The sequence below is a fragment of the Nerophis lumbriciformis genome, linkage group LG04 (genome assembly GCF_033978685.3).
Source record: "Nerophis lumbriciformis linkage group LG04, RoL_Nlum_v2.1, whole genome shotgun sequence".
Lineage (NCBI taxonomy): Eukaryota > Metazoa > Chordata > Actinopteri > Syngnathiformes > Syngnathidae > Nerophis > Nerophis lumbriciformis.
The window spans coordinates 15,837,209-15,863,243 of NC_084551.2; the positions used below are offsets into that span (position 1 = coordinate 15,837,209).

General features: G+C 40.1%; 1 protein-coding gene across 1 annotated transcript; it reads right to left on the reverse strand.

Moving 5' to 3' along the window:
- trhra (thyrotropin-releasing hormone receptor a) lies at positions 1 to 26,035 on the reverse strand. Its single transcript, XM_061944806.2, has 2 exons — positions 25,142 to 26,035; positions 1 to 930 (listed from the first exon to the last, which is right to left on the reverse strand). Exons 1-2 carry the CDS (start codon positions 25,937 to 25,939, stop codon positions 466 to 468), a joined length of 1,263 nt encoding a protein of 420 aa, XP_061800790.1. The 5' UTR covers positions 25,940 to 26,035; the 3' UTR covers positions 1 to 465.

Sequence of the window (26,035 nt, forward strand, 5' to 3'; positions counted from 1 at the left end):
ATCGGCGGCCGATCCGATCCAAATATCGGATCGGGACATCCCTAAATGAGAGGGTGTGTTCCTTTTTAAGAGACATAATCCTTTGTGCGCACAAATTTAGTAGATCCCATTTGCATGCCCAATCAAGTTTGCGCGTGTTTAATAAACACAAACCTTTTGTAGACCAGGCCCATAATGTGCATAAATAGATACAAAATATGATTCATATAATGGTATTCTGGGGGTAGTTTTCTAACAGTGTGTTTGTTCCTTCCTGTCTATGGGCAGGCTGTAATTTGCCGCGCAGTCTCGTGGGAGTTTCCATTGGGTACACCATGCTTAGGAGCAAGTAGGAGGTCAAACAGGATACATAATGCACTATTTCCTATCTGCTTTAAACTTCTGTAAACAATCCTGATATGATTTGTGCATCTTGATCATAACCTAACACCTCTAAATATCTGGTGCAAAATGTATCAGATTAATTTATTCACTGACTTCCAGTGATCCCCTTTCACTAAGTTGAGACATATTTCCCAAAAGCAGAGGCTCTTCAAACAGAATCTCTTTGGCAGTTGGTAGAGTGGGTACAAACTGGTCGCTCGGGGTGTGGAGCTCCTCCATGTCCGTGGTGAAGTGGTCAAGACTCTCCCCATTGGATATGTCCTTGATGACACTGTAGGTAAGCGCCATGCTGTATGAAGCAGGTTTCTCCAGGCGCTGAGGACCGCAGTGACACAACTTCTTAAAGGCTCCGCGGAATTTCTGGGACATGGCGTTGTAAATGACCGGGTTGATGGCGCTGTTCAAGTAGATGCAGAGGCGACAGAAGAGCAGGAACCACGTGTCCAGGTAGGCCTTGTCCAGGAAGGAGTTGACCACCACTAAGGTCCGGTAGGGCATCCAAAGTAAGGCGAAAAGGATCACGACCACAGCCAGCATCTTTGTAACCTATTACAATAAAACATGTTAATATATGCAGTATGGATCACACATTTGTACACGCAAACCATTCATTCATAATACAGTGGGAAGGTTTGGGTACCTTTCCCATTTTAATCCATGCGGTACCAATTCTATGTACCTGATAATCAATACCTGTACTCAACAGTACCAATCCGTGGTACTTTAATGTGTGTTCGTATAATCTAATTTTTTTCATTTGGCATTTAACACTGAGTTGATATTGATAACTGTGCTGTCGAGCGGCGAGTACACTATTTGAAGTGAGGTTTGAATGTTGTCTGTCTATCTGTGTTGGCCCTGCGATGAGGTGGCGACTTGTCCAGGGTGTACAAGCGGTACAAAATAGATGGACGGATGGGTTTACCAACGTACTGCTGGCGCAGCCACTCTGACTGGCCCCCGTTACACGTGCATGCAGTTGCGATTCCAAGACGTTAGATGGCAGTAGTGTTTAGGCTATGGTGTGTTGCCAAGTAAGAGAGAAGTCTTTGCCATTAGGGCTGCATCAAGTCTTTTGTTGCCCCTCAAAAAGTGTGTATACTGTAAGTATTGTACAAACCCTGTTTCCATATGAGTTGGGAAATTGTGTTACATGTAAATATAAACGGAATACAATGATTTGCAAATCCTTTTCAACCCAAATTCAATTGAATGCACTACAAAGACAAGATATTTGATGTTCAAACTCATAAACTTTATTTTTTTTTTGCAAATAATAATTAACTTAGAATTTCATGGCTGCAACACGTGCCAAAGTAGTTGGGAAAGGGCATGTTCACCACTGTGTTGCATGGCCTTTCCTTTTAACAACACTCAGTAAACATTTGGGAACTGAGGAGACACATTTTTTTAAGCTTCTCAGGTGGAATTCTTTCCCATTCTTGCTTGATGTACAGCTTAAGTTGTTCAACAGTCCGGGGGTCTCCGTTGTGGTATCTTAGGCTTCATAATGCGCCACACATTTTCAATGGGAGACAGGTCTGGGCTACAAGCAGGCCAGTCTAGTACCCGCACTCTTTTACTATGAAGCCACGTTGATGTAACACGTGGCTTGGCATTGTCTTGCTGAAATAAGAAGGGGCGTCCATGGTAACGTTGCTTGGATGGCAACATATGTTGCTCCCAAACCTGTATGTACCTTTTAGCATTAATGGCGCCTTCACAGATGTGTAAGTTACCCATGTCTTGGGCACTAATACACCCCCATACCATCACAGATGCTGGCTTTTCAACTTTGCGCATAAAACAATCCGGATGGTTCTTTTCCTCTTTGGTCCGGAGGACACGACGTCCACAGTTTCCAAAAACAATTTGAAATGTGGACTCGTCAGACCACAGAACACTTTTCCACTTTGTATCAGTCCATCTAAGATGAGCTCAGGCCCAGCGAAGCCGACGGCGTTTCTGGGTGTTGTTGATAAACGGTTTTCGCCTTGCATAGGAGAGTTTTAACTTGCACTTACAGATGTAGCAACCAACTGTAGTTACTGACAGTGGGTTTCTGAAGTGTTCCTGAGCCCATGTGGTGATATCCTTTACACACTGATGTCGCTTGTTGACGCAGTACAGCCTGAGGGATCGAAGGTCACGGGCTTAGCTGCTTACGTGCAGTGATTTCTCCAGATTCTCTGAACCCTTTGATGATATTACGGACCGTAGATGGTGAAATCCCTAAGTTCCTTGCAAAAGCTGGTTGAGAAAGGTTTTTCTTAAACTGTTCAACAATTTTCTCACGCATTTGTTGACAAAGTGGTGACCCTCGCCCCATCCTTGTTTGTGAATGACTGAGCATTTCATGGAATCTACTTTTATACCCAATCATGGCACCCACCTGTTCCCAATTTGCCTGTTCACCTGTGGGATGTTCCAAATAAGTGTTTGATGAGCATTCCTCAACTTTATCAGTATTTATTGCCACCTTTCCCAACTTCTTTGTCACGTGTTGCTGGCATCAAATTCTAAAGTTAATGATTATTTGCAAAAGAAAAAATGTCTATCAGTTTGAACATCAACTATGTTGTCTTTGTAGCATATTCAACTGAATATGGGTTGAAAATTATTTGCAAATCATTGTATTCCGTTTATATTTATATCTAACACAATTTACCAACTCATATGGAAACGGGGTTTGTACTTGATTATAACTCGCATCTTAATTGTAGTTTTCGTTATCAAATTTGGAGGTGTAGAAATCGGCATATAAAATTGCTAAAGCTAATCAGTAGTAGTTTAAAGGCAAATTCAAAGTAAATTAGCATCCAGCGCAAGCATTTTTGGAAAGTGGAGCCTTACCGTACATCGGAATGTTTTTTATAAGGCATACTTGCTTTGTTGGCTTGGAAAATTGCAACATTCCCTAAATGCTGCTTGAGTGCTTGTTTGCCTGCCAAGTGTTTGAAAATGGACGTGATGTTACATGCTACAAAAGGTATCGAAATTTAGCATTGTTTGATTTTACGTGAATCGATACCCGGTAGTGTCAACAAAATTCGGTCGGTGTCTAAAAAAGTACTGAATTCAGTAACTGGGTTAGAATCCAACAAACTAGTCTGTGTCCAGTGCAAAAACTAAGTACCCTATGTATTGGTAACTAACTCAAGCCGTGCTATTAATACACTGAGTGAGTCCAACTATGTAATACTGTATGTCTTTATTACAAAACATCCCCACCCAGAAGTCATTTCCTCCCCACTCTGTCACCCCTCTGACTTCATCACTGGTTGACTCTGTGGTTCTGGGCTAATACATTTACACCACACATCTCTTTTTTTATTGAGTATGGCTGCAAAATCTACCATGTTGCCAAAGAAAGTCCTGAGGGTCAACACGTCGATATAGAAAGTGATGAATTATTGAATTAAGAAAAGAACCAGTAGCAAAGCACGAAGGTGTTGCCCTTGTGGGTCTCCCTGCTTCTCTGCTAATTAGGGTTGGGCTGCTCATTTCTGTCTTCTCCAACAAGAGTCTTCCATAAAGGTTAAATCAACGTTAAATATTAATGTGTCCGTTTAATTTGTTGTTTATATCACATTTTCTGCATGCCTAAAATGTGTTTTTAGCGTGTGTCCCGATACAACTTTTTCATCTTTGATTTTATCCAATATAATGGAACCTTGAATATTGGAGATACCGATATTGAGTCGATATGTCAGCACGATTCATACATCCATCCATCCATTTTCTACCTCTTGTACCTTTTGAGGTCGCGGGGGGTGTGCTGGAGCCTATCTCAGCTGCATTCGGGCGGAAGGCGGGGTAGACCCTGGACAAGTCGCCACCTCATCGCAGGGCCAACACAGATAGACAGACAACATTCACACTCACATTCACACACTAGAGCCAATTTAGTGTTGTCAATCAACCTATCCCCAGGTGCATGTCTTTAGGAGGAAGCCGAAGTACCCGGAGGGAACCCACACAAGTCACGGGGAGAACATGCAAACTACACACAGAAAGATCCCGAGCCCGGGATTGAACTCAGGACTACTCAGGACTTCCGTATTGTGAGGCACATGCACTAACCCCTGTTCCACCGTGCTGCCCCGAATCATACATACTCGGATTATTTTGTAGTGTGTAAAAAATAGCTTGATCAAGTGAAATTACTCAAAAGAGAGAACAATAGTAAGTATAAAAAAAAACAATTGACTTATTTCTGTCTTTAAGTTGAAGCGGAGTATTATGTTTTTCTCTTGGGGACACCAATTAGGTTAAGTTGTATGATGCAAACACGTTTCTTACTGTATCATTTCTAATAGGGCTTGCATCTTATCAGCGTTGCGATACAAGCAGTCCTGCAGCTTAATATCTTCCAATAAGCACACAAGGTTGGTCTTTTCTTGTATTTTACTGAAGTGATTTACAAAAGGTAAACATGGTAGGCTATCAGCTACTCGGAACTAGCAGCTACACACACAACATAGACATACATAATAAGTGTCCTTTATTGAACAACATATAAAAACACGAGGTTTGTCAATATTTACAAGTATCAAATAATTATAGTTGCATATCACTTGCAGATAGAAAGTATCCGAAGCAGAATTCTACTAATATAAAACAATGTTTTTTTTTGTCTGATATCGGACCAATATAAATATCAGATTGGAACACCCCCACTTAGAAGTGTGGAGCTCCTAGAAATGCGTTGCCAGACCTTTTACTGCAGATATATTCACTTTCTGCTAGTTTTTACACCTTGCTAACTGTCACATCGGGGTCTCATGTTTATGCGGTGATTGTTTCCCCAAGATGCAGATGGACGTCCGGAAGCAGCATGCAGGTAAGAATGTGATTTATTCCAATAATAAAGGCAAACATACGAAAACGGAAAACGTGCCGATGGCACAGGAAGCTACGGCAAAGCTTAACAAACAGACTCAAAAACCAGGCAGCACGAAGCTAGTAGTTCAAAACTCGCACCAACGTAAGTGTCGCGTGTTGTGAATAAGACTGTCAGGCAGAGTGTGGCGCGAGGTAGGAATAAATAGCTATCTGATTAGTGACCAGGAGCAGGTGAGCGTCCCGGCCACTAATCAGAGGCAGGTGACACAAATCAGCACCCATGGCAACTAAGAAAACAAACAAGGGTGCTGAAACATAACTAATCAACATGCGTGGAGAGGTTATTAGGTAACCACAGATGTTCAAAGACCACTCATCTGTGCATCAGTTGGGGATGTCTGCGCTGCTCACCTGTCTCCACTCAAGATGATTCCCTGCTGGCCCCACTATGGACTGGACTCTCACACTATTAACTAGGGGGGGTCCCCACATCTGCGGTCCCCTCCAAGATTTCTCATTGTATCCCATTAGGTTGAGTTTTTCTTGCCCTGATGTGGGATCTTAGCCGAGGATGTCGTGACTTGTGCAGCTCTTTGAGACACTTGTGATTAAGGGCTATATAAATAAACTTTGATTGATTGATTGATTGATGACTAAGGCAATTACTAAACTAAGCAAAACAGTTAGTTTAGGGCTGTCATGTCTGTGTGATCATGTTTTGTTTTAGTCATGTTCGGTTTTGTTTTTGGACTTTTTGTACACTTTTGTTTTGTTTTGTCACCATAGCAACCATTAGTTTTCACCTGTCACGTCACGCACCTGTTTCACGTTTTGAGTCACGCACCTGCTTTCACTAATCATGTCTATAGTATTTAAGTTCATTGTTTTCAGTTTGTCTTTCTGGCGACATCTCACATTTATGCTCTGTACATTCCTGACACTTGTTTTCATATCCATCCTTCATGCTGCTACTTTTGTCCAAGCCAAGTAAGTTTTTGTTTGTTAATGCTATAGTCTTTTGGTTTCATAGTTTGTTCTCCGCCACTGTGCGCCCTTTTCGTTTGTACTTTTTTGCTATAGTCTTTTGGTTTCATAGTTTGTTCTCTGCCACTGTGCGCGCTTTTCGTTTGTACTTTTTTTGATATATTAAATAAATCATGTACTCACATTCCCGTCTCGCCCGAGCCAACTTTCCGTTGCATTCCGGAAAAGCAAACACCCAGGACCAAGTCATGACAAGGGCTCTGTACCGACGTCCTCGGTACAGAGCCCTTTTGTGGGCTATGTGTCGTTGTGGCTTGTGCAGCCCTTTGAGACACTTGTGATTTAGGGCTATATAAATAAACATTGATTGATTGATTGAACATGACTCGGGCAACGGATCATGATAGCAAACTTAACTTTAGTCTTTATAGGTTATATACATGCTCTATGGATTGTATATATTGACAATGATGTCCCTACTTTCAGTTGAAATGCCCTTTAGACGTCTCATTGTAGCGCCATTTAATCTATCTTGCCTTGGAACCCTCTTAAATTAAAGTCATAATCTACACTTCAAACATATTTGATTGATTTATCAAAAACAATTGTGGTGAAGTATCTAGATACGATACAACGAAACTATGAGGACAGGTTTTAGGTGGATTTTCCTGTGAGAATCATACAAAAAAATATATATATTTGAAATGAATGCATCAGCATGAACTTGGAAATGCCAATATTTATTATCTTCCCATATTACTTGGTGCTAACTTCAACACCCTTTCATAATTGAACACCCCCTGACCTCCTCCTTCTATACTCTGATAATCAGACTGTTGGTCCTCCGAACAATAAGATGACCCAAAGCGTCCTTAGCTGTTGTTCCAAATATATGAAATATTTTCTCTTATCATTGTAGTGATTGCTAAGATGTTTGATGGCACCAGCAGTAGAACAATGACTGCAAGTGGCTGCATATGCATCTTGAAATTTCATCCTGATGGTGAAGTGCTGCCTTCCGACAAGATTGGGATTTTGAGAGCCTTCAAGGTTTTTTTTTTCCTCCTTCTTTTGCATTTATGTATTTTTATTGTTCTGTGGCATGCTGGCACAATACACAATAATATATCTGATAATTGGTGGAGCTGATAGGATAGCAGCAGGATTACCAGGTGCAGCTAATAAATGAGCTGCAATTGGATTGGACACCCATGATGAAGCAAACTACAAGAAAATCAGCTCATTAGGATAGAAGAGAGCCAAACATACTAATATTCAGACATATAAATGACTGGTGAGGGACGAAACAAACAATAGGATGGAATATGTTTTGCTTTCAAGATTAAGTGTTACCTTGTTTTAGCTACGGCGACTCTCGATAAAATAACTTCAATAGGTGGCTCGCGGTCCACATGAGGACCTTGACCTTGTCTCGCTACTTTTTGTTTATTATATTTTTTAGCCTTGACTAGAGATGGAATAGTTAATGAAAAAAAATAACCGTTTGGTTGATTTAATACAGGTCGGAGCGCGCATGTTGCTCAGATCATGATCATTTTTCTTTGTTACTATTCAGTTTGGAACGTAAGGCCGAGCTATGATTTCTATGAGTTGCGGAATTGGCGGAGAAAAACAGAATCTACCACCAAAGGTGAACAGTCACATTAATTGACATAATGAGACTGAAATGCTGTCATTGTGAGGAGAAGGAACGTTTGTCTGGGGCGGAGGCCTGCAACCTGCGGCTCTATCTTTAGCACCTCCCTAGTGGCTCCCTGGAGCTTTTTAAAAAATTTATGAAAATAGAAAAAGGTGAGGGGGGGAAAAAATATATTTTTGTTTTAATAGGGTTTCTGTAGGAGGACAACATGACACAAACCTCTCTGATTGTTAAAAATCCCACTCTTTATTCTAAACATGATTCTCGAATGACAATATTTGGCGAGCGCTAATTTTGGCGGTCCTTGAACTCACCGTAGTTTGTTTACATGTACAAATTTCTTCAACGATGCCAGAGAAAGATATATTTTATGCCACCCATTCTTTGTCTCATTTTGTCCACCAATCTTTTTATGCTGTGCGTGAATGCACAAAGGTGAGCTTGGTTGATGATATTGACTTATCGGAGTGCTAATCAGGGATATTTGGTTACTGCATGATTGCAAGCTAAACAATGCTAACATGCTATTTAGGCAAGTTGTATGTACGTATTGCATCATTATGCCTCACTTGTAGGTATATTTGAGCTCATTTAATTTCCTATGTCCTCTGTGTATTTAATTTATACCTGCATTTCTCATGACATATTATCTGTATGTAATATTGCCTGCATTTCTGATAGTTTTTTGTGTGCCATGTTGTTCCAGACCACAGCAAACGTAACTCAGCTTGCGTAGATTGTTATAAATCCATTCGAAGAAGACAGCACGTCATTTCCTTTAACTTGGACACACACATCTATACATTTGGCCATTCTAAGCCAGTCATTTAGAGGAGTTATCTCACTCTGCATTTTACTAATGTTTTCCAATTTTGTTAAAATGTGTAGAATAAATATCACATGTAAACATTTCTGTCAACAAAGATTTGTATCAGCCGGCGACACAGTCATTTTAATAGTAGGCTAATATAGCTAATATAGACACTGAGGTAGCGACTTGTCCAGGGTGTACTCCGCCTTCCGCCCGAAGCAGCTGAGATAGGCTGCAGCCCCCCCCCACGACCCCGAACGGGACAAGCGGTTGAAAATGGATGGATGGATAGACACTTATATCATGTGTTGACTTCATTATACAACTTATAGAAGGCTTTTAATTTTTTGCGGCTACAGACAGATTTTTTTGTATTTTTGGTCCTATATGGCTTTTTCAACATTTTGGGTTGGCGACCCCTGGTCAAAATGTTTTATTCTAATCAGAATTCGGATTAGAATGTTATTGTGCACATGGACCCTGGAAAAAAGAATCAGATTATGACGTGCATTTTCATGCATCACACTTTAAATCGGAATACTTTATTTTGACATGCGCAGCACATAACGTAAACGGAAAGAGAAGAAGAAGCAGGGATTTCCGCAACATGGATCTGTGCATTTGTTTGTCCGACGTTGCCGTGTTATATATTTATCAATTTTCCCTTCTGTTCGCCACTTTTGTTTTACCTCACTTTTTGAAAATGAGCAGCAGTTAGCACTTGTAGAAGCTGTAAGGTCGTGAATAGAACAGCTCGTTGGATCCCTTCTTTTATTGTTACATCCACACATGACACTTCACACCAGACTTTTTGCGAGTCTCGTTTTAAAGCAACAAAGTCAACAGTATATAATGTTACTTCTGTCCTTGTTGGATGGGGGAGACACTATTAGACTATTGAATTTAGTCCCCGCTCCACCACAAAGTATATCTGACATCAAAGTTTTGCGCAGTAAGGATTATTTTGACCAAAATTTTGAAAGAAGTGTTTTCATCTGAATATATAAACCACTCGTCTCGATCTGAATGAAATGTTGATCCAAACATGTCTTAATAGGGTCAGAATATTCCGAATTGCGTGTTTACATGAACCATTTTTATTCCGGTTAGGCTTTTAATCCGATTAAATATGTCCATGTGCACATAGCTATTGTTATGCTACCACATTATTAAGCTTTTACTTGAATTACTGGGCAAATGATCCAATTACAGTGTGTAATGTATCACTAAAATATATATATTTTTTTGCATTTTGATTAACGGTCAGAGCTTTTGGAGACATTTTAAAGAGGACCTTTGATGATTTTCCTGTCTTCTGATTTATGAGAAATGTTACAATGTTGGATACTTGTGTAAAACAATGCCACATAGAATCAAAAGGTTCATGTGTTTAGGTGTGAGCTTGCATGCAGTATTGGATGCCCCTGACCACTGTGTTTTGGACTATTATTTTTAACAGTGGGCACAGTGAGATGCCACAGTGTGGTATATTCTCTCGACTGGGCCTCTCCTTTCTACTCTGCTCTCTTGTGCCAAGATTAGTTACCGCTGCCTGGAAAGTCTTGTGTCATTCCTTCTCATTATATGCTCTTCCACCTGCTCTGATTTCTATGAAATGAAACAAACAACATTTTACACGGGACTGTTTTGTCAACATGGACCAGTTAAGTACGAAGTTGGATTACCTGCTAAACTCGACATCGCGACATTACAACTTGGTTTGAAGAAACACAAGAAAAGGAGCGATAAACTGTCATTTTCATCTTATCATGGCTTGGACATAATAACATAGACGTGCAACATGCAGTGACATAAATGATGGCTTGGTTGTCACCGGATTCATCTATATAATGTTTATGAAATGTATTTTCGACCATAACTCCCTCTTGGAGAGATTTTTAAGAGGCAAGTTGTGTCTTATCATTTTTATGCAGACGACTGCCAAATTTATATGACGATTTCAAAAGGCCACGGCCCCCTGACACCCCTTCTCAACTGTCTATGCGACGTCAAGACATGGTTAGCCCGGAATCTTTTAATAATGAATGAGGGAAAAACGGAAATTTTAGTTTTTGGTCCGGCCCTCACTGACTTGGGACCATTGCAAAATGATGTACATCCCAAAGTCACCAGCCTTGGCGTCACTATAGACAGTGATTTTTAAACTTGACAAACAAGTTAATGGCGTTTTTAAAATTGTGTTTTTATTATCTTCCATTTTCTCTCTTTGTAGCTTTGATGTAAGTTACCTCCCTACATGGGTCTAAAAATAGCTGAGCTACAAACATCGCTACTTGTTCAAAAAGTAGTGAAGCTACTGGAAAATGTAGTTTTGCTACATGTAGCTTGCTACTGCAGATCACTGCTAATTTCCTGATTCCTAAAGGATCTGAGTGTCAATGTGACAGTTTTCTTGTTGCCATTGTTAACATAGAACTGGTCATAATGTTAATATACGTAATATTTCTCAATCTCAAATAATAACAAGATGACCAATCATGATGACACACTGCACATGTTTCAAAAGCTATTGCACAAGAGCTCTGGCTGACAAAGATGGCAAGCAAATAAAGTGTTGCTCAGTTTTGTATTCAACAGTGAGTTATTTCGAATGAGACAGGCAAGTGACATTTACACAAGCTGCAGTACATCAATACTTTCGGCGTCATCCGTGAGCAAAACCTAATCCCAGATCCTTTCTTGACCTTTGACTAATCTAAAAAGTATACACAGAATTGTCTTACTTGTGTTCAAAGTGGTTCAGTTAATGCCGACCAACATATGTGCGTGGGTATTTGTGGGTGTGCGTTTGTCAAACAATATGCATCTACCTGTGCAGATAAAATCCTATTTGAGTTAGAGTTAACTGATTAAAATCGGCCAATGGGGAAAGGGATCCTCAGGGTACCACACCCTCAATGCATTCAATGAAGGTTTCTTCCCTTCATCCAATAAACAAACATGCAGCTCTGTAAAGGAGTAAAAGATTTGTACGAGCCTTTACTGTTTAATGGATTTACTTTAAAGGGGAACATTATCACCAGACCTGTAAGCGTCAATATATACTTTGATGTTGCAGAAAAAAAGACCATATATTTTTTTAACCGATTTCCGAACTCTAAATGGGTGAATTTAGAGTTGTGACGTCACATCGGGAAGCAATCCGCCATTTTCTCAAACACCGAGTCAAATCAGCTCTGTTATTTTCCGTTTTTTCGACTGTTTTCCGTACCTTGGAGACATCATGCCTCGTCGGTATGTTGTCGGAGGGTGTAACAACACGAACAGGGACGGATTAAAGTTGCACCAGTGGCCCAAAGATGCGAAAGTGGCAAGAAATTGGACGTTTGTTCCGCATACTTTACCGACGAAAGCTATGCTACGACAGAGATGGCAAGAATGTGTGGATATCCTGCGACACTCAAAGCAGATGCATTTCCAACGATAAAGTCAAAGAAATCTGCCGCCAGACCCCCATTGAATCTGCCGGAGTGTGTGAGCAATTCAGGGACAAAGAGCCTCGGTAGCACGGCAAGCAATGGCGGCAGTTTGTTCCCGCAGACGAGCGAGCTAAACCCCCTGGATGTCTTGGCTCACACCGTCCCTTATGCCACCGAAGATGATCAAGAGAAGAATATCGACCCTAGCTTCCCTGGCCTGCTGACATGAGGGTATGTCTACAGAATATATTAATTGATGAAAATTGGGCTGTCTGCACTCTCAAAGTGCATGTTGTTGCCAAATGTATTTCATATGCTGTAAACCTAGTTCATAGTTGTTAGTTTCCTTTAATGCCAAACAAACACATACCAATCGTTGGTTAGAAGGCGATCGCCGAATTCGTCCTCACTTTCTCCCGTGTCGCTGGCTGTCGTGTCGTTTTCGTCGGTTTCGCTTGCATACGGTTCAAACCGATATGGCTCAATAGCTTCAGTTTCTTCTTCAATTTCGTTTTCGCTACCTGCCTCCACACTACAACCATCCGTTTCAATACATGCGTAATCTGTTGAATCGCTTAAGCCGCTGAAATCCGAGTCTGAATCCGAGCTAATGTCGCTATAGCTTGCTGTTCTATGCGCCATGTTTGTTTGTGTTGGCATCACTATGTGACGTCACAGGAAATGGACGCTGGATTTTAATGATGGTTAAAATCAGGCACTTTGAAGCTTTTTTTAGGGATATTGCGTGATGGGTAAAATTTTGAAAAAAACTTTGAAAAATAAAATAAGACACTGGGAACTGATTTTTAATGGTTTTAACCCTTCTGAAATTGTGATAATGTTCCCCTTTAACTCTGCGCCTTTAGAAATACAACATGGTACGTCAACGTTGACACACAAGGCCTGTACCTGCAGGTTGGCCGCTTTTCTCAACATCAAATTTGAGAGCCAAATATGTTTAATTCTAAATAAAATTGTCCGTATACGTCGACATATGTTGTCATGTTTTCAACATCCTTATTATCACTAACCAGCGTTCCACAATAGCACTACTGCTGTGTTAAAGAACATTAAAATGTGGCATACATAATTTCCTGTTCAGTGCAAAAATGTTGCAAAATAAAATAATGGCAGTATTAGCTTGGATTCTATAAAAATGTTTTTAGCCACCTGAAAAAAGATAATGGTTTTACTGAACATGGTAAGTTGTTGCTATTTAGTAACTTAAATTTGGATTGTATTTGAATGTATGCTTTTTATACGATCAGTTCCCCTTCCAAAACACACATTAAAGTTTCAGCCAATACTTTTGTTTTAAAGCTGATTGAGAATTGTTTGAGAGACGAACCTACGGCCTTAACCTAACCAATTCGAATCATATAGTTGAATCACTGATGTCCTTTATGAACATTGTTGTTTAGTAATTTTAGCATGTTAAAGACCTACATTGGGTATTAAATGTTAGGGTCATTACTTACACCAGGTGTCGCCAAGGTTCGGATCAGGAGCCATTTGTCTAAATGCAAATAATTACAAACTCTTTGCTATGTCAGCTATGACGCAAATAGTGTAGATAATAAATATATGACCTACACTACTGTTAAAGGTTTAAGAACACCTTGTTTATAGCAATAAGTAAGTAAGTCCAAACATTTCACTGATAATTCAAATTAAACCACACATTCAACACTAAAGGCCTACTGAAATGCAGGTCCATTCTATGTGTCATACTTGATCATTTCGCGATATTGCCATATTTTTGCTGAAAGGATTTAGTAGAGAACATCGACGATAAAGTTCGCAACTTTTGGTCGCTGATAAAAAAGCCTTGCCTGTACCGGAAGTAGCAGACGAGTAGCGTGACGTCACAGGTTGTGGAGCTCCTCACATCTGCACATTGTTTACAATCATGGCCACCAGCAGCGAGAGCGATTCGGACCAAGAAAGCGACGATTTCCCCATTAATTTGAGCGAGGATGAAAGATTTGTGGATGAGGAAAGTGAGAGTGAAGGACTAGAGGGCAGTGGGAGCGATTCAGATAGGGAAGATGCTGTGAGAGGCGGGTGGGACCTGATATTCAGCTGGGAATGACTAAAACAGTAAATAAACACAAGAAATATATATACTCTATTAGCCACAACACCACCAGGCTTATATTTAATATGCCACAAATTAATCCCGCATAACAAACACCTCCCCCTCCCGTCCATATAACCCGCCAATACAACTCAAACACCTGCACAACACACTCAATCCCACAGTCCAATGTACCGTTCACCTCCCCAAAGTTCATACAGCACATATATTTCCCCAAAGTCCCAAAGTTACGTACGTGACATGCACATAGCGGCACGCACGTACGGGCAAGCGATCAAATGTTTGGAGGCCGCAGCTGCATGCGTACTCACGGTACCGCGTCTGCGCATCCAACTCAAAGTCCTCCTGGTAAGAGTCTCTGTTGTCCCAGTTCTCCACAGGCCAATGGTAAAGCTTGACTGTCATCTTCCGGGAATGTAAACAATGAAACACCGGCTGTGTTATCCGGCACAACAGTCAGGGGTTGCATTCTACGGCAGGGGTGCGTTATCCGGCACAACACCTGCCGCAATACACCGCTTCCCACCTACAGCTTTCTTCTTTGCTGTCTCCATTGTTCATTGAACAAATTGCAAAAGATTCAACAACACAGATGTCCAGAATACTGTGGATTTTTGCGATGAAAACAGACGACTTAATAGCTGGCCACCATGCTGTCCCAAAATGTCCTCTACAATCCGTGACGTCATGCGCAGGCGTCATCATACCGAGACATTTTCAGCAGGATATTTCGCGCAAAATTTAAAATTACACTTTAGTAAGCTAAACCGGCTGTATTGGCATGTGTTGCAATGTTAAGATTTCATCATTGATATATAAACTATCAGACTGCGTGGTCGGTAGTAGTGGGTTTCAGTAGGCCTTTAAACATCCTTTGCTATCAATGTTGTTGTAAACCTTGTAGCTGCTGTAAGTATTTCAACAGTGACAGTTTTTTTTTTAATTATTATTTTGCCTTCACTGTATACACCAGCTCAATATATTAAAAATAAATGAAACAATAAATGAATCAGCATGCAATTTAAGTGTTGACTTTCTAATTAATTTCAGTTGATTTAATACTTCAGTTATGAGTATTAAACAAGTAAATATGCATTATATTCATCTTGTACACATACCGTCCCTTTTGCTTTAATTCCTAAATGGTAAATGACATTTTTGATTGACTTAGGAACATCCAAACTTTGTGTGAATAGCTTTAAAAATACAAAAAACTTATTATCTTTACCTAGAAAAGAGCATGCAGTTGTTTACACTTGAGGTTTTCTCATACATAATTGATTGCAATGGACGCTGTAGGGGAGAGGAATAACGTAGTGTCAGTTTAAAACATGCTCATTGGATTAGAAACATGAACTTTCTTCTGATGATTCTTTAAATTGTTTTTTCTTTAAATTCAAATCAATTTTGTTCAGAGTTGGTAAATGTTAGAGTATCACATTTAATCAAAAGACTGGATGATTGTGACATTCACAAATCTACTGACTGGCTCCTTAACATGATTGGGATGTTGCAGTGATTTATTATACCGTGACAGTGAAGAAACATTTAAATCTCGCTCTGTAAACCAAGGCGGAGATAACGGCAGCTTTTCACACGCCCATTTTATTGGGCTGTGGGCCTCCTCGCTGCTCTGACTGCAGCTGGGACTGCTGCGTGAGGAGGTGCTCACGGCAGTACCCGGTGCTTGTTGAGGAAATTAATTGCAGAGTGATATGTGCTTTGTCTATAAAACATCCAAGAAAGTTGTATTTTATTATTAAAAGGCAACTTGTCATGAGAATGTCCCATATTTTGAAATACAAATGTTGACAGGTATGATCGGTAATGGTTGGTATCAGCTGTTCTCACTCATGGATGATTGGTATCGTAAGTGGCAGCCATAAAACCCTGATCGGAATAATAATCTCTACTTTGCGAATAAATTAGTTTACCACAGTCAGGCTCCGAACCAATCAACAATGATGAACGAGGGTTTACTCGACTGTAATCTAGCATATCACATTATCATGATTTATTGCACAAGACAGGGCAGTTGCCAGGGGTACCAAATGGCAGAATTTAATTAAAAGAAAAAAAGAAAATCTAAATTAAGATGTGCACCATTTTTTCCCCATGACTTTTGCACTACATTTGGGTTTTTTTTTTTAGTTATTACTTCATCTGAGGGTAATTATTTAAATAACTTATGTTTTCTTCAGATTGCAAATTTGTTGTGTTGACGTTTAAAATTAGACGTTTTTCTGGGCAGTTGTGGGGGGGCGCAAAGTTCACTCTCGCCTATTGAGGCCACGATTAACCGGTTTTCCTATCAACCGTGATTGAAAACTTATTTATTATTACTAAATTATTTACCGTGTGTTTTAATCTCCCTTACTCGATATACATGGAGCTTGAAAAGGGAACTGCACTTTTTGGGGGGTAATTTTGCCAATGGTCGTTGATGAATGTTTTTCTGTTTGGCTTCACTGTAAGATTACTTTTTTTTAACTTTTATTCAATATTTAGAATGCATTTTAAAAAATCCATCCGCCGTCATGTCCTTCATAATGATTGTGAATGACAGGAATTTTTTTTTAAAAAGTGCAGTTCTCCTTTAAAAATGACAGCAGGACAAAGCAAAGCAGCGAACTGTTCCCACCCCCAAAAAAGCTGAAGTTTAGGTGTGTCATTGAAGACAATGTCTCACCCATTTGCAAAACCAAAAGAGAGTTGCAGCTGAAGGGTCTAATACGGTGGTCCCCAACCTTTTTGTAGCTGCGGACCGGTCAACGCTTGAGAATTTGTCCCACGGACCGGAGGGGGGGTGGGGGGTGGGGGGGGTATTTTATTAATTAATTTTTTTCATAAAGAAATACAATCAGGTGTGCTTACGGACTGTATCCCTGCAGACTGTATTGATCTATATTGATATATAATGTATATATTGTGTTTTTTATGTTGATTTAATAAAAATAAAAAAAATAAAAACATTTTTTTTATTTTCTTATTTATTTCTTGTGCGGCCCGGTACCAATCGGCCGCGGCCCGGTGGTTGGGGACCACTGGTCTAATATGTCTGATATGGCGCATCATTTGCGGGCTCCACCCAGCTTTGCACGCCACAGTAAGACATAATAACTGAGTCAAATTATGTTAGTGGCCAGTTACCTAATGAGTTAGTAGGGAGTTAAATATAAACTAGGGATGTCCGATAATGGCTTTTTGCCGATATCCGATATTCCGATATTGTCCAACTCTTTAATTACCGACACCGATATCAACCGATACCGATATCAACCGATATATACAGTCGTGGGATTAACACATTATTATGCCTAATTTGGACAACCGGGTATGGTGAAGATAAGGTACTTTTAAAAAAAAATTATAAAATAAAATAAGATAAATAAATTAAAAACATTTTCTTGAATAAAAAAGAAAGTAAAACAATATAAAAACAGCTACATAGAAACTAGTAATTAATGAAAATTAGTAAAATTAACTGTTAAAGGATAGTACTACTAGTGGACCAGCAGCACGCACAATCATGTGTGCTTACGGACTGTATCCCTTGCAGACTGTATTGATATATATTGATATATAATGTCGGAACCAGAATATTAATAACAGAAAGAAACAACCCTTTTGTGTGAATGAGTGTGAATGAGTGTAAATGGGGGAGGAAGGTTTTTTGGGTTGGTGCACTAATTGTAAGTGTATCTTGTGTTTTTTATGTTGATTTAATAAAAAAAAAAAATAATAATGATAAAAAAATAAATAAAAATAACCAATTTTATAAAAAAAACGATACCGATCATTTCCGATATTACATTTTAACGCATTTATCGGCCGATAATATCGGCAAGCTGATATTATCGGACATCTCAAATATAAACGTGTCATTTAGTAGCTTAGCGTTAAGTCAGTTCAATGTAAACAGACAGAAACATGTACTCATGTCAAGGGCTTCATTTAAAAAGGCCCTATTATGCATAACAAACTTTTCTTCCCTGTGGGTAACTGCTTGTGTGGATTTAGTTTTGACTGCCATTTTTATTAAAGGAGCCATATGTAATAATAGCATGTCAAGTCATCATTAAATGGCCCTGATATGTCAAAAGGCATTAATAAATCATGTCATTTTCGAATACCTTTATAACTGATAACGGTAGTTCAGCCGAGATATGCTCATTTCAAAATTAGATTTACAGCCCCGAAATCTTGTTATTGTTTTCATTTCGATGCCCTGCCCTCCACCATTTGACCAATTACAAAGTCTGTGAGTGTGTCACATCCAGGTTGACAGTTACGCACCGCCACCTTTGTCGAGTTACTGCCTCAGGTAAAGTTATTAAACATGTCAGACCTTAGTAAATCTAAAAGGCATTGTTACGATTCTCAACTCATTCATGACAAAGCCAGGAACAAAACGAGGATTTGTATCGGGGATGCCTTTGAAAGATGGAGACGGTTAAAGGCGGAGAAGATTTTTTCATCTGACACCAAACTTGCTAATTTCCTCCTTGATATATGTGAGTGATGCATTTATGTTTTCTTATTACTAGTAATAAATGGAAATGGACATTTTGTATGTAAACTATATTGTCCAATACAGTCTATGACCGTGTCTAACAAAGCTAGTATGTTCGTGCAACGAATGCTTAGGAGCGAAGCACCATCACACTAGTGTAGCTTAGCATGTTAGCCCGGTCAATGACTCATCGACATACAGGCTAACGGGGGAAATATATATGCCCGTTAGCCTGTATGTCGATGTGTCATCCAACTGACAGGGCAAAATATATTTTCGACAAATAAAACCTATGTGGATATGGGTACTGTAGTGTGGGAGTGGACTACAGAATTTTCACCGTGATTGCAGTACCATTTCTGGCCACATAATTACCCATGGCACCTTTAAGTTGTAGTCAAAAAGTTCCTTATTTTTGTACATCTTCTTGTTGTGGGGCAGACTGGCTCGCGCGTGCACATGGAAGCTAAAATCCTTTTGCCATTTCTAGTAAAAAGCAGCGTATAGTTCTAATTTATATTCGTCAGTAGACTCGATATAAAAGCGATAAAAGCGGGCTTCTGCATGTAAATAAGACCGCCCACAAAAAAAAAAATACAGCATATTATGAAGAGACAGTCAGATAATCTGTAAAACAATTGGACCACCATTGCTTGTCATGTAGACCAGTGGTCCCCAACCTTTTTTTAACTGTGGACCGGTCAATGCTTTGTCATAAAAATAATACAATCATGTGTGCTTACGGACTGTATCCCTGCAGACTGTATTGATCTATATTGATATCTTGTGATTTTTATGTTGATTTAATAAAAAATAAAATTAAAATATATATATTGTTTTTTTTTATTTATTTCTTGTGCGGCCCGGTACCAATCGATCCACGGACCGGTACCGGGCCGTGGCCTGGTGGTTGGGGACCACTGATGTAGACCACAAGGAAGTGTTTGGAATGTGGGGGAAAAAATTGTAATATGACCCCTTCAACGTCAGAAATTCTCCCTGTCTATGTTGAACAAAGTTTAGGCATTGTAAGTTAGTATAGCAAGTGTAAAACACTAACATTAACACCAAGAGCTATACAGTGGGATCTAACAATGTGCGTTCCAGTTATTATAAACAGCATACAATGGAAATGAATAAAGGGGCTAAGTTAATTACACTTACACTTGAGTTTATTACCCCCGGGTAACAATTTCCCCTGGGGGATCAATAAAGTTAATTTGAATTTTATTTTAATAAAACAATGATTTATTCATGTATTTATTATTAAAATAATGTGTTCATGTTTATTTTTGTGTACTGTCATTATAATATTATTTGATTACATGTTGTTTTTGACAGTAATAAATAACACATCAAAATACTTAAGGAATGTCTGTCAGTGATTTTTACACTTTGGTATGGAACACTGGCTCTATCTAGTGGTGCGCCAAAGATTGTATTAACATGTTTTATGTTCCTATATTCAAACACAGTCTTACTGTTCAAACCGTGTGTAATGTTGCTGCGGCCAAAAATTCTAAATATACTTAAATAAAAGTTTGGCCTTGTTTTTAATTAATACTTGTCATGTCTGTGTGACCATGTTTTGCATTAGTCATGTTTTGTTTAGTTTAGTTATTGGACTCTTTAGTTTCTGGCTTTTCACTCCCTTGTCTTGTTTCCATGGTTACCCATTAGTTTCACCTGTTCCACGTTTGGACTCATTGTGCACTCTTGTTTGTCACCATAGCAACCCATTAGTTTTCACCTGTCACGTCACGCACCTGTTTCACGTTTTGAGTCACGCACCTGTTTTCGTTAATCATGTCTGTAGTATTTAAGTTCATTGTTTTCAGTTTGTCTTCCTGGCGACATCCCGGATTCATACCCCTGTCACACTCTTACCTCTGCACACTTCATAGTCCATGCCAAGTAAGTTTTTTTTGTTTATTAATGCCACAGTTAGTGTTTTTGTTTAATTGTTCACAGTTTCTGCCTACGTGCAAGTTTTGTGTTTATAGTCAAGTTTTGTACTTATGCCCTTGTGCGCGCCTTTTGTTTGCTTCCCTTTTTTGTAGTTATAGTGTTTAAATAAATCATGTACTCCCCTTCACGCCACGTATGGTCCAAATCTTTTGCACCTCGGGAGAACAAACCACGCCATAGTCCTAGTCGTGACAATACTTTGCTACTGTATTGTAATATTGGTCGTGATGGTGGTACTTGGAGAGCCAAGTGTTTTCTGAGGTGGTATTTGGTGAAAAAAAGTCTGAGAACCGTAGGTCTATGTGATTTAAAAAAAAATTGTGGTGGAATTAATCGATGCATAATCATGATGAATATGGTTGTTACTGGGATGTCAACATCTATAAGATTGTTCCATCTCTACTCTCGCCTGGGGCGTCAAATGACCCTGTAGAACAGGCCTGGGCAATTATTTTGCTTCGGGGGGCCAAATTTAGAGAAAAAAATGTGTCTGTGGGCCGGTATACCTATTTATTAGGAACACGAATACAAAACCTCACAATAATGTCTGAATGCTAAAAACATTATTACAGACCGCCTTAAAAACCGGAATCAGGACTGGCGAAAATTGCCATCTAATAAAAAAACCAAACCTCAAAACTCAAAATTGCGCTCTAGCGCCCCCTAGGAAAAAACACAGACAAAACTGCTTGTAACGTCCGGTAGGAATGTCGTAGAGACATGAAACAAAAACCTCTATGTAGGTCTGACTTAGACCTAGATTTCATTCATTGACATCCTTCAAAAATCAACAGGAAGTTGGCAATTCCCCCTTTGAAACAAAATGTTAGTAAAAACAGTCACTTTTGCCTCTTTGACCTGTAATTTGACCCCCTTAACATGCTTCAAAACTCACTAAACTGGACACACACATTAGGACTGGCAAAAATTGCGATCTAATAAAAAACCCAACCCCAAAACTCAAAATTGCGCTCTAGCGCCCCCTAGGAAGAAAACACAGACACAACTGCTCCTAGGAGGAAAACTCAGACAAAACTGCCTGTAACTTCCAGTAGGAATGTCATAGAGACATGAAACAAACCTCTGTGTAGGTCTCACTTAGACTTACATTTAATATATTGACAACCCCCAGCAAAAATCAACAGGAAGTTTGCAATTCCCCCTTCAAAACAAAAGTTTTGTAAAAAACGGTCACCTTTTTTCAAACATTATCTCCTCTGAGCGCGTTTGTTGTGTCGGCTTCAAACTAGCACAGGAGAGAGATTGAACCCTTCTGATTAAAAGTTGACCAAAGAGTTTTATTACTGTTTCGGTTTGGATTTTATGTGCCGTCAAAATCGTTCCCGTCCATCGCTGCTTGCAGCTTTAATTTATTTTAAATTGCCTTTCAAATGTCTATTCTTGGTGTTGGATTTTATCAAATAAATTTCCCCCAAAAATGCGACTTAAACTCTGGTGCGACTTATGTATGTTTTTTCCTTCTTTATTATGCATTTTCGGCCGGTGCGACTTATACTCCGAAGCGACTTATAATCCGAAAAATGCGGTAGATAGATATACCGGCCCCCAGACACGTTTTGTTCTCTAAATGTGGCCGCCGAGTCAAAATAAATGCCCAGGCCTGGTCTAGTGGGACAGGCAAAAGTTAAAGGCCTACTGAAATGCGATTTTCTTATTTAAACGGGTATAGCAGGTCCATTCTATGTGTCATACTTGATCATTTCGCGATATTGCCATATTTTTGCTGAAAGGATTTAGTAGAGAACATTGACAATAAAGTTCGCAACTTTTGGTCACTGATAAAAAAGCCTTGCCTGTACCGGAAGTAGCAACGAGTAGCGTGATGTCACAGGTTGTGGAGCTCCTCACATCTGCACATTGTTTACAATCATGGCCACCAGCAGCGAGAGCGATTCAGACCGAGAAAGTGACAATTTCCCCATTAATTTGAGCGAGGATGAAAGATTTGTGGATGAGGAAAGTGAGAGTGAAGGACTAGAGGGCAGTGGGAGCGATTCAGATAGGGAAGATGCTGTGAGAGGCGGGTGGGACCTGATATTCAGCTGGGAATGACTAAAACAGTAAATAAACACAAGACATATATATACTCTATTAGCCACAACACAACCAGGCTTATATTTAATATGCCACAAATTAATCCCGCATAACAAACACCTCCCCCCTCCCGTCCATATAACCCACCAATACAACTCAAACACCTGCACAACACACTCAATCCCACAGCCCAAAGTACTGTTCACCTCCCCAAAGTTCATACAGCACATATATTTCCCCAAAGTCCCCAAAGTTACGTACGTGACATGCACATAGCGGCACGCACGTACGGGCAAGCGATCAAATGTTTGGAAGCCGCAGCTGCATGTGTACTCACGGTACCGCGTCAGCACATCTAACTCAAAGTCCTCCTGGTAAGAGTCTCTGTTGTCCCAGTTCTCCACAGGCCAATGGTAAAGCTTGACTGTCATCTTCCGGGAATGTAAACAATGAAACACCGGCTGTGTTAACCGGCACAACAGTCAAGGGGTGCATTCTACGGCGGGGGTGCGTTATACGGCACAACACCTGCCGCAATACACCACTTCCCACCTACAGCTTTCTTCTTTGCTGTCTCCATTGTTCATTGAACAAATTGCAAAATATTCACCAACACAGATGTCCAGAATACTGTGGAATTTTGCGATGAAAACAGACGACTTAATAGCTGGCCACCATGCTGTCCCAAAATGTCCTCTACAATCCGTGACGTCACGCGCAGGTGTCATCATACAGAGACGTTTTCAGCAGGATATTTCGCGCAAAATTTAAAATTGCACTTTAGTAAGCTAAAGCATGTGTTGCAATGTTAAGATTTCATCATTGATATATAAACTATCAGACTGCGTGGTCGGTAGTAGTGGGTTTCAGTAGGCCTTAGTGATGGGTCCGGCAACACCGATGCATCGGCGCATGCGTCGAGCTCATAGAGCGAAACCCTGTGTCGGTGCGCGTACCGCTTTTAGAAAGTCACGTGACCGATCATGAGCTGTTTTGGTCACGTGACCGATACGCGAACTGTGTCGCACTGACGCCTCCTCTGTGCCCTGTGAAAGGGTCTTTTCTACAGCCGGAGAAATAATAACTAAGAAGAGAAAGCGTCTAAAATTGAATACGTTGGAAAAACTGTTTAAAAAAAAAAAAAAAAAAGTGTAAAAAAAAAAAAAAATTCCAGGTCCACAAGCATCTTCATTCACAACACGTTCTCTTAGATTTCCATGTTATGATACATGTTCACATTATTTATTGACTGTATCTAAAAAAGACAAAAAATATATTTTTATTTAAATGAAGTTATGAAATAATCCTAAATGAAATACAATGACTTGGTTTATATTATTGTATATACTAGGTCAGTGGTTCTCAACCTTTTTTCAGCAATGTACCCCCTGTGAATTTTTTTTTAATTCAAGTACCCCCTAATCAGAGCAAAGCATTTTTGGTTGAAAAAAAAAAAGATAAAGAAGTAAAATACAGCACTATGTCATCAGTTTCTGATTTATTAAATTGTATAACAGTGCAAAATATTGCTCATTTGTAGTGGTCTTTCTTGAACTATTTGGAAAAAAAGATATAAAAATAACTAAAAACTTGTTGAAAAATAAACAAGTGATTCAATTATAAATAAAGATTTCTACACATAGAAGTAATCATCAACTTAAAGTGCCCTCTTTGGGGATTGTATTAGAGCTCCATCTGGATTCATGAACTTAATTCTAAACATTTCTTCACAAAAAAAAAAAATCTTTAACATCAATATTTATGGAACATGTCCACAAACAATCTAGCTGTCAACACTGAATATTGCATTGTTGCATTTCTTTTCACAGTTCTTTTTGACAGACATTTTAGTGACAAACCTGAGCTTGTGCTTCACTGAGTTTATGAACTTACATTCATATTTTGTTTAAGTATTATTCAATAAATATATTTATAAATGATTTTTGAATTGTTGCTATTTTTAGAATATTTTAAAAAAATCTCACATACCCCTTGGCATACCTTCAAGTACCCCCAGGGGTACGCGTACCCCCATTTGAGAACCACTGTACTAGGTTATAAAATCAGTGTCAGTTGAGTCGGTCCATAGGTTGCCTGTAGGGATTTTTAATGTCCAGCAGATGTCAGTATTTAGTGACACAGTATCGACACAGTATCAATACAGTTTTGCAATGTGTTGAAACGCTTCATGACGCCTCATCAACCCATCACTAGTAGGCCTTTAAGTTGGAGAAAATGCGGTCGTTTATAAATTATTTTATGTTTCCCTGCGGCCCGGTAGCAATTGCGTCACGGACCGGTACCGGTCCCCGGACCGGTGGTTGGGGACCACTGCTATAGAACACCAGGAGATGAAATATGGAGGCTAATGAAGTTCCCTCACCTGTCTGCGAGAAGCAGCAGTGGTGCTGCTGGAGGAGCTCGCATTGATCATCCTTCCCCCTCCATTGCTCGTCCTTCTCCTCCATTTATTGGTGTTGTCTTTAGGGTGTGAAGGCAGAGGGTTTAGGAAAAGTATCCTGGCGATGAGCCCGTACAGGACGGTGGCCAACAGCAGCGGCAGCACGTAAAACACCGTAAAGTCTATGAAGTAAATGGGCAGGTAATGACTCCTGGACACTTTGTAGGCGCAGCTGAGCAGCACCACGTTGTCATACACCAAAGTTTGCGTGTCGGACAGGAAGAGCCACATGACGCAGTAGACGGAAGTGAGCGCCCACACCAGCATGATGATCCTCTTGGCGCGGGACAGCGTGCACAGGAACTGCGCCTTGATGGGATGACAAATGGCGATGTAGCGCTCCACCGTGAAGGCGGTGATGGAGCAAGACGACGCGTTTATCCCCAAGTATTGCAGATAGGTGATTCCCAGGCAGCCCGCGTAGCCGTACACCCACTGCCCACGCAGCGCGTCCGTGATGTTGGGCAGCCCGGCGGCGGTCAGCACCATCAGGTCCGCCACGGCCAGGCTCACCAGGTAGCAGTTGGTGGGGGTGCGCATGTGTTTGGTGGTCAGCACCACCAGGATGACCATGATGTTGCCCACCATCCCCACGCCGCATATGAGGCACACCAGAAGCACGCTGACCACTTTGTACTCCGGCGTGTAGTCGCTCCACACGCCCAGCGTTTGGTTGCCCGCCGGCGTCGTGTCGTTCAAAACAGTCATGTTGTTATCCATTATGGCTTTGTTTTGGGTTTTTTTGGCATTGAAAAACAAGAAAAACAAGTTAATAAGTCCCAGCCAGCGAGATTAAATGTGCCAAAACTTGAAACA

Bases quoted from the DNA above. Each gene is read 5' to 3' on its own strand.
- trhra (XM_061944806.2), bottom strand. From the start codon at position 25,939: ATGGATAACAACATGACTGTTTTGAACGACACGACGCCGGCGGGCAAC. The intron at 931-25,141 runs GTGAGGGAACTT...TTATTGTAATAG, and splicing joins CTGCTGCTTCTCGCAGACAG to GTTACAAAGATGCTGGCTGT.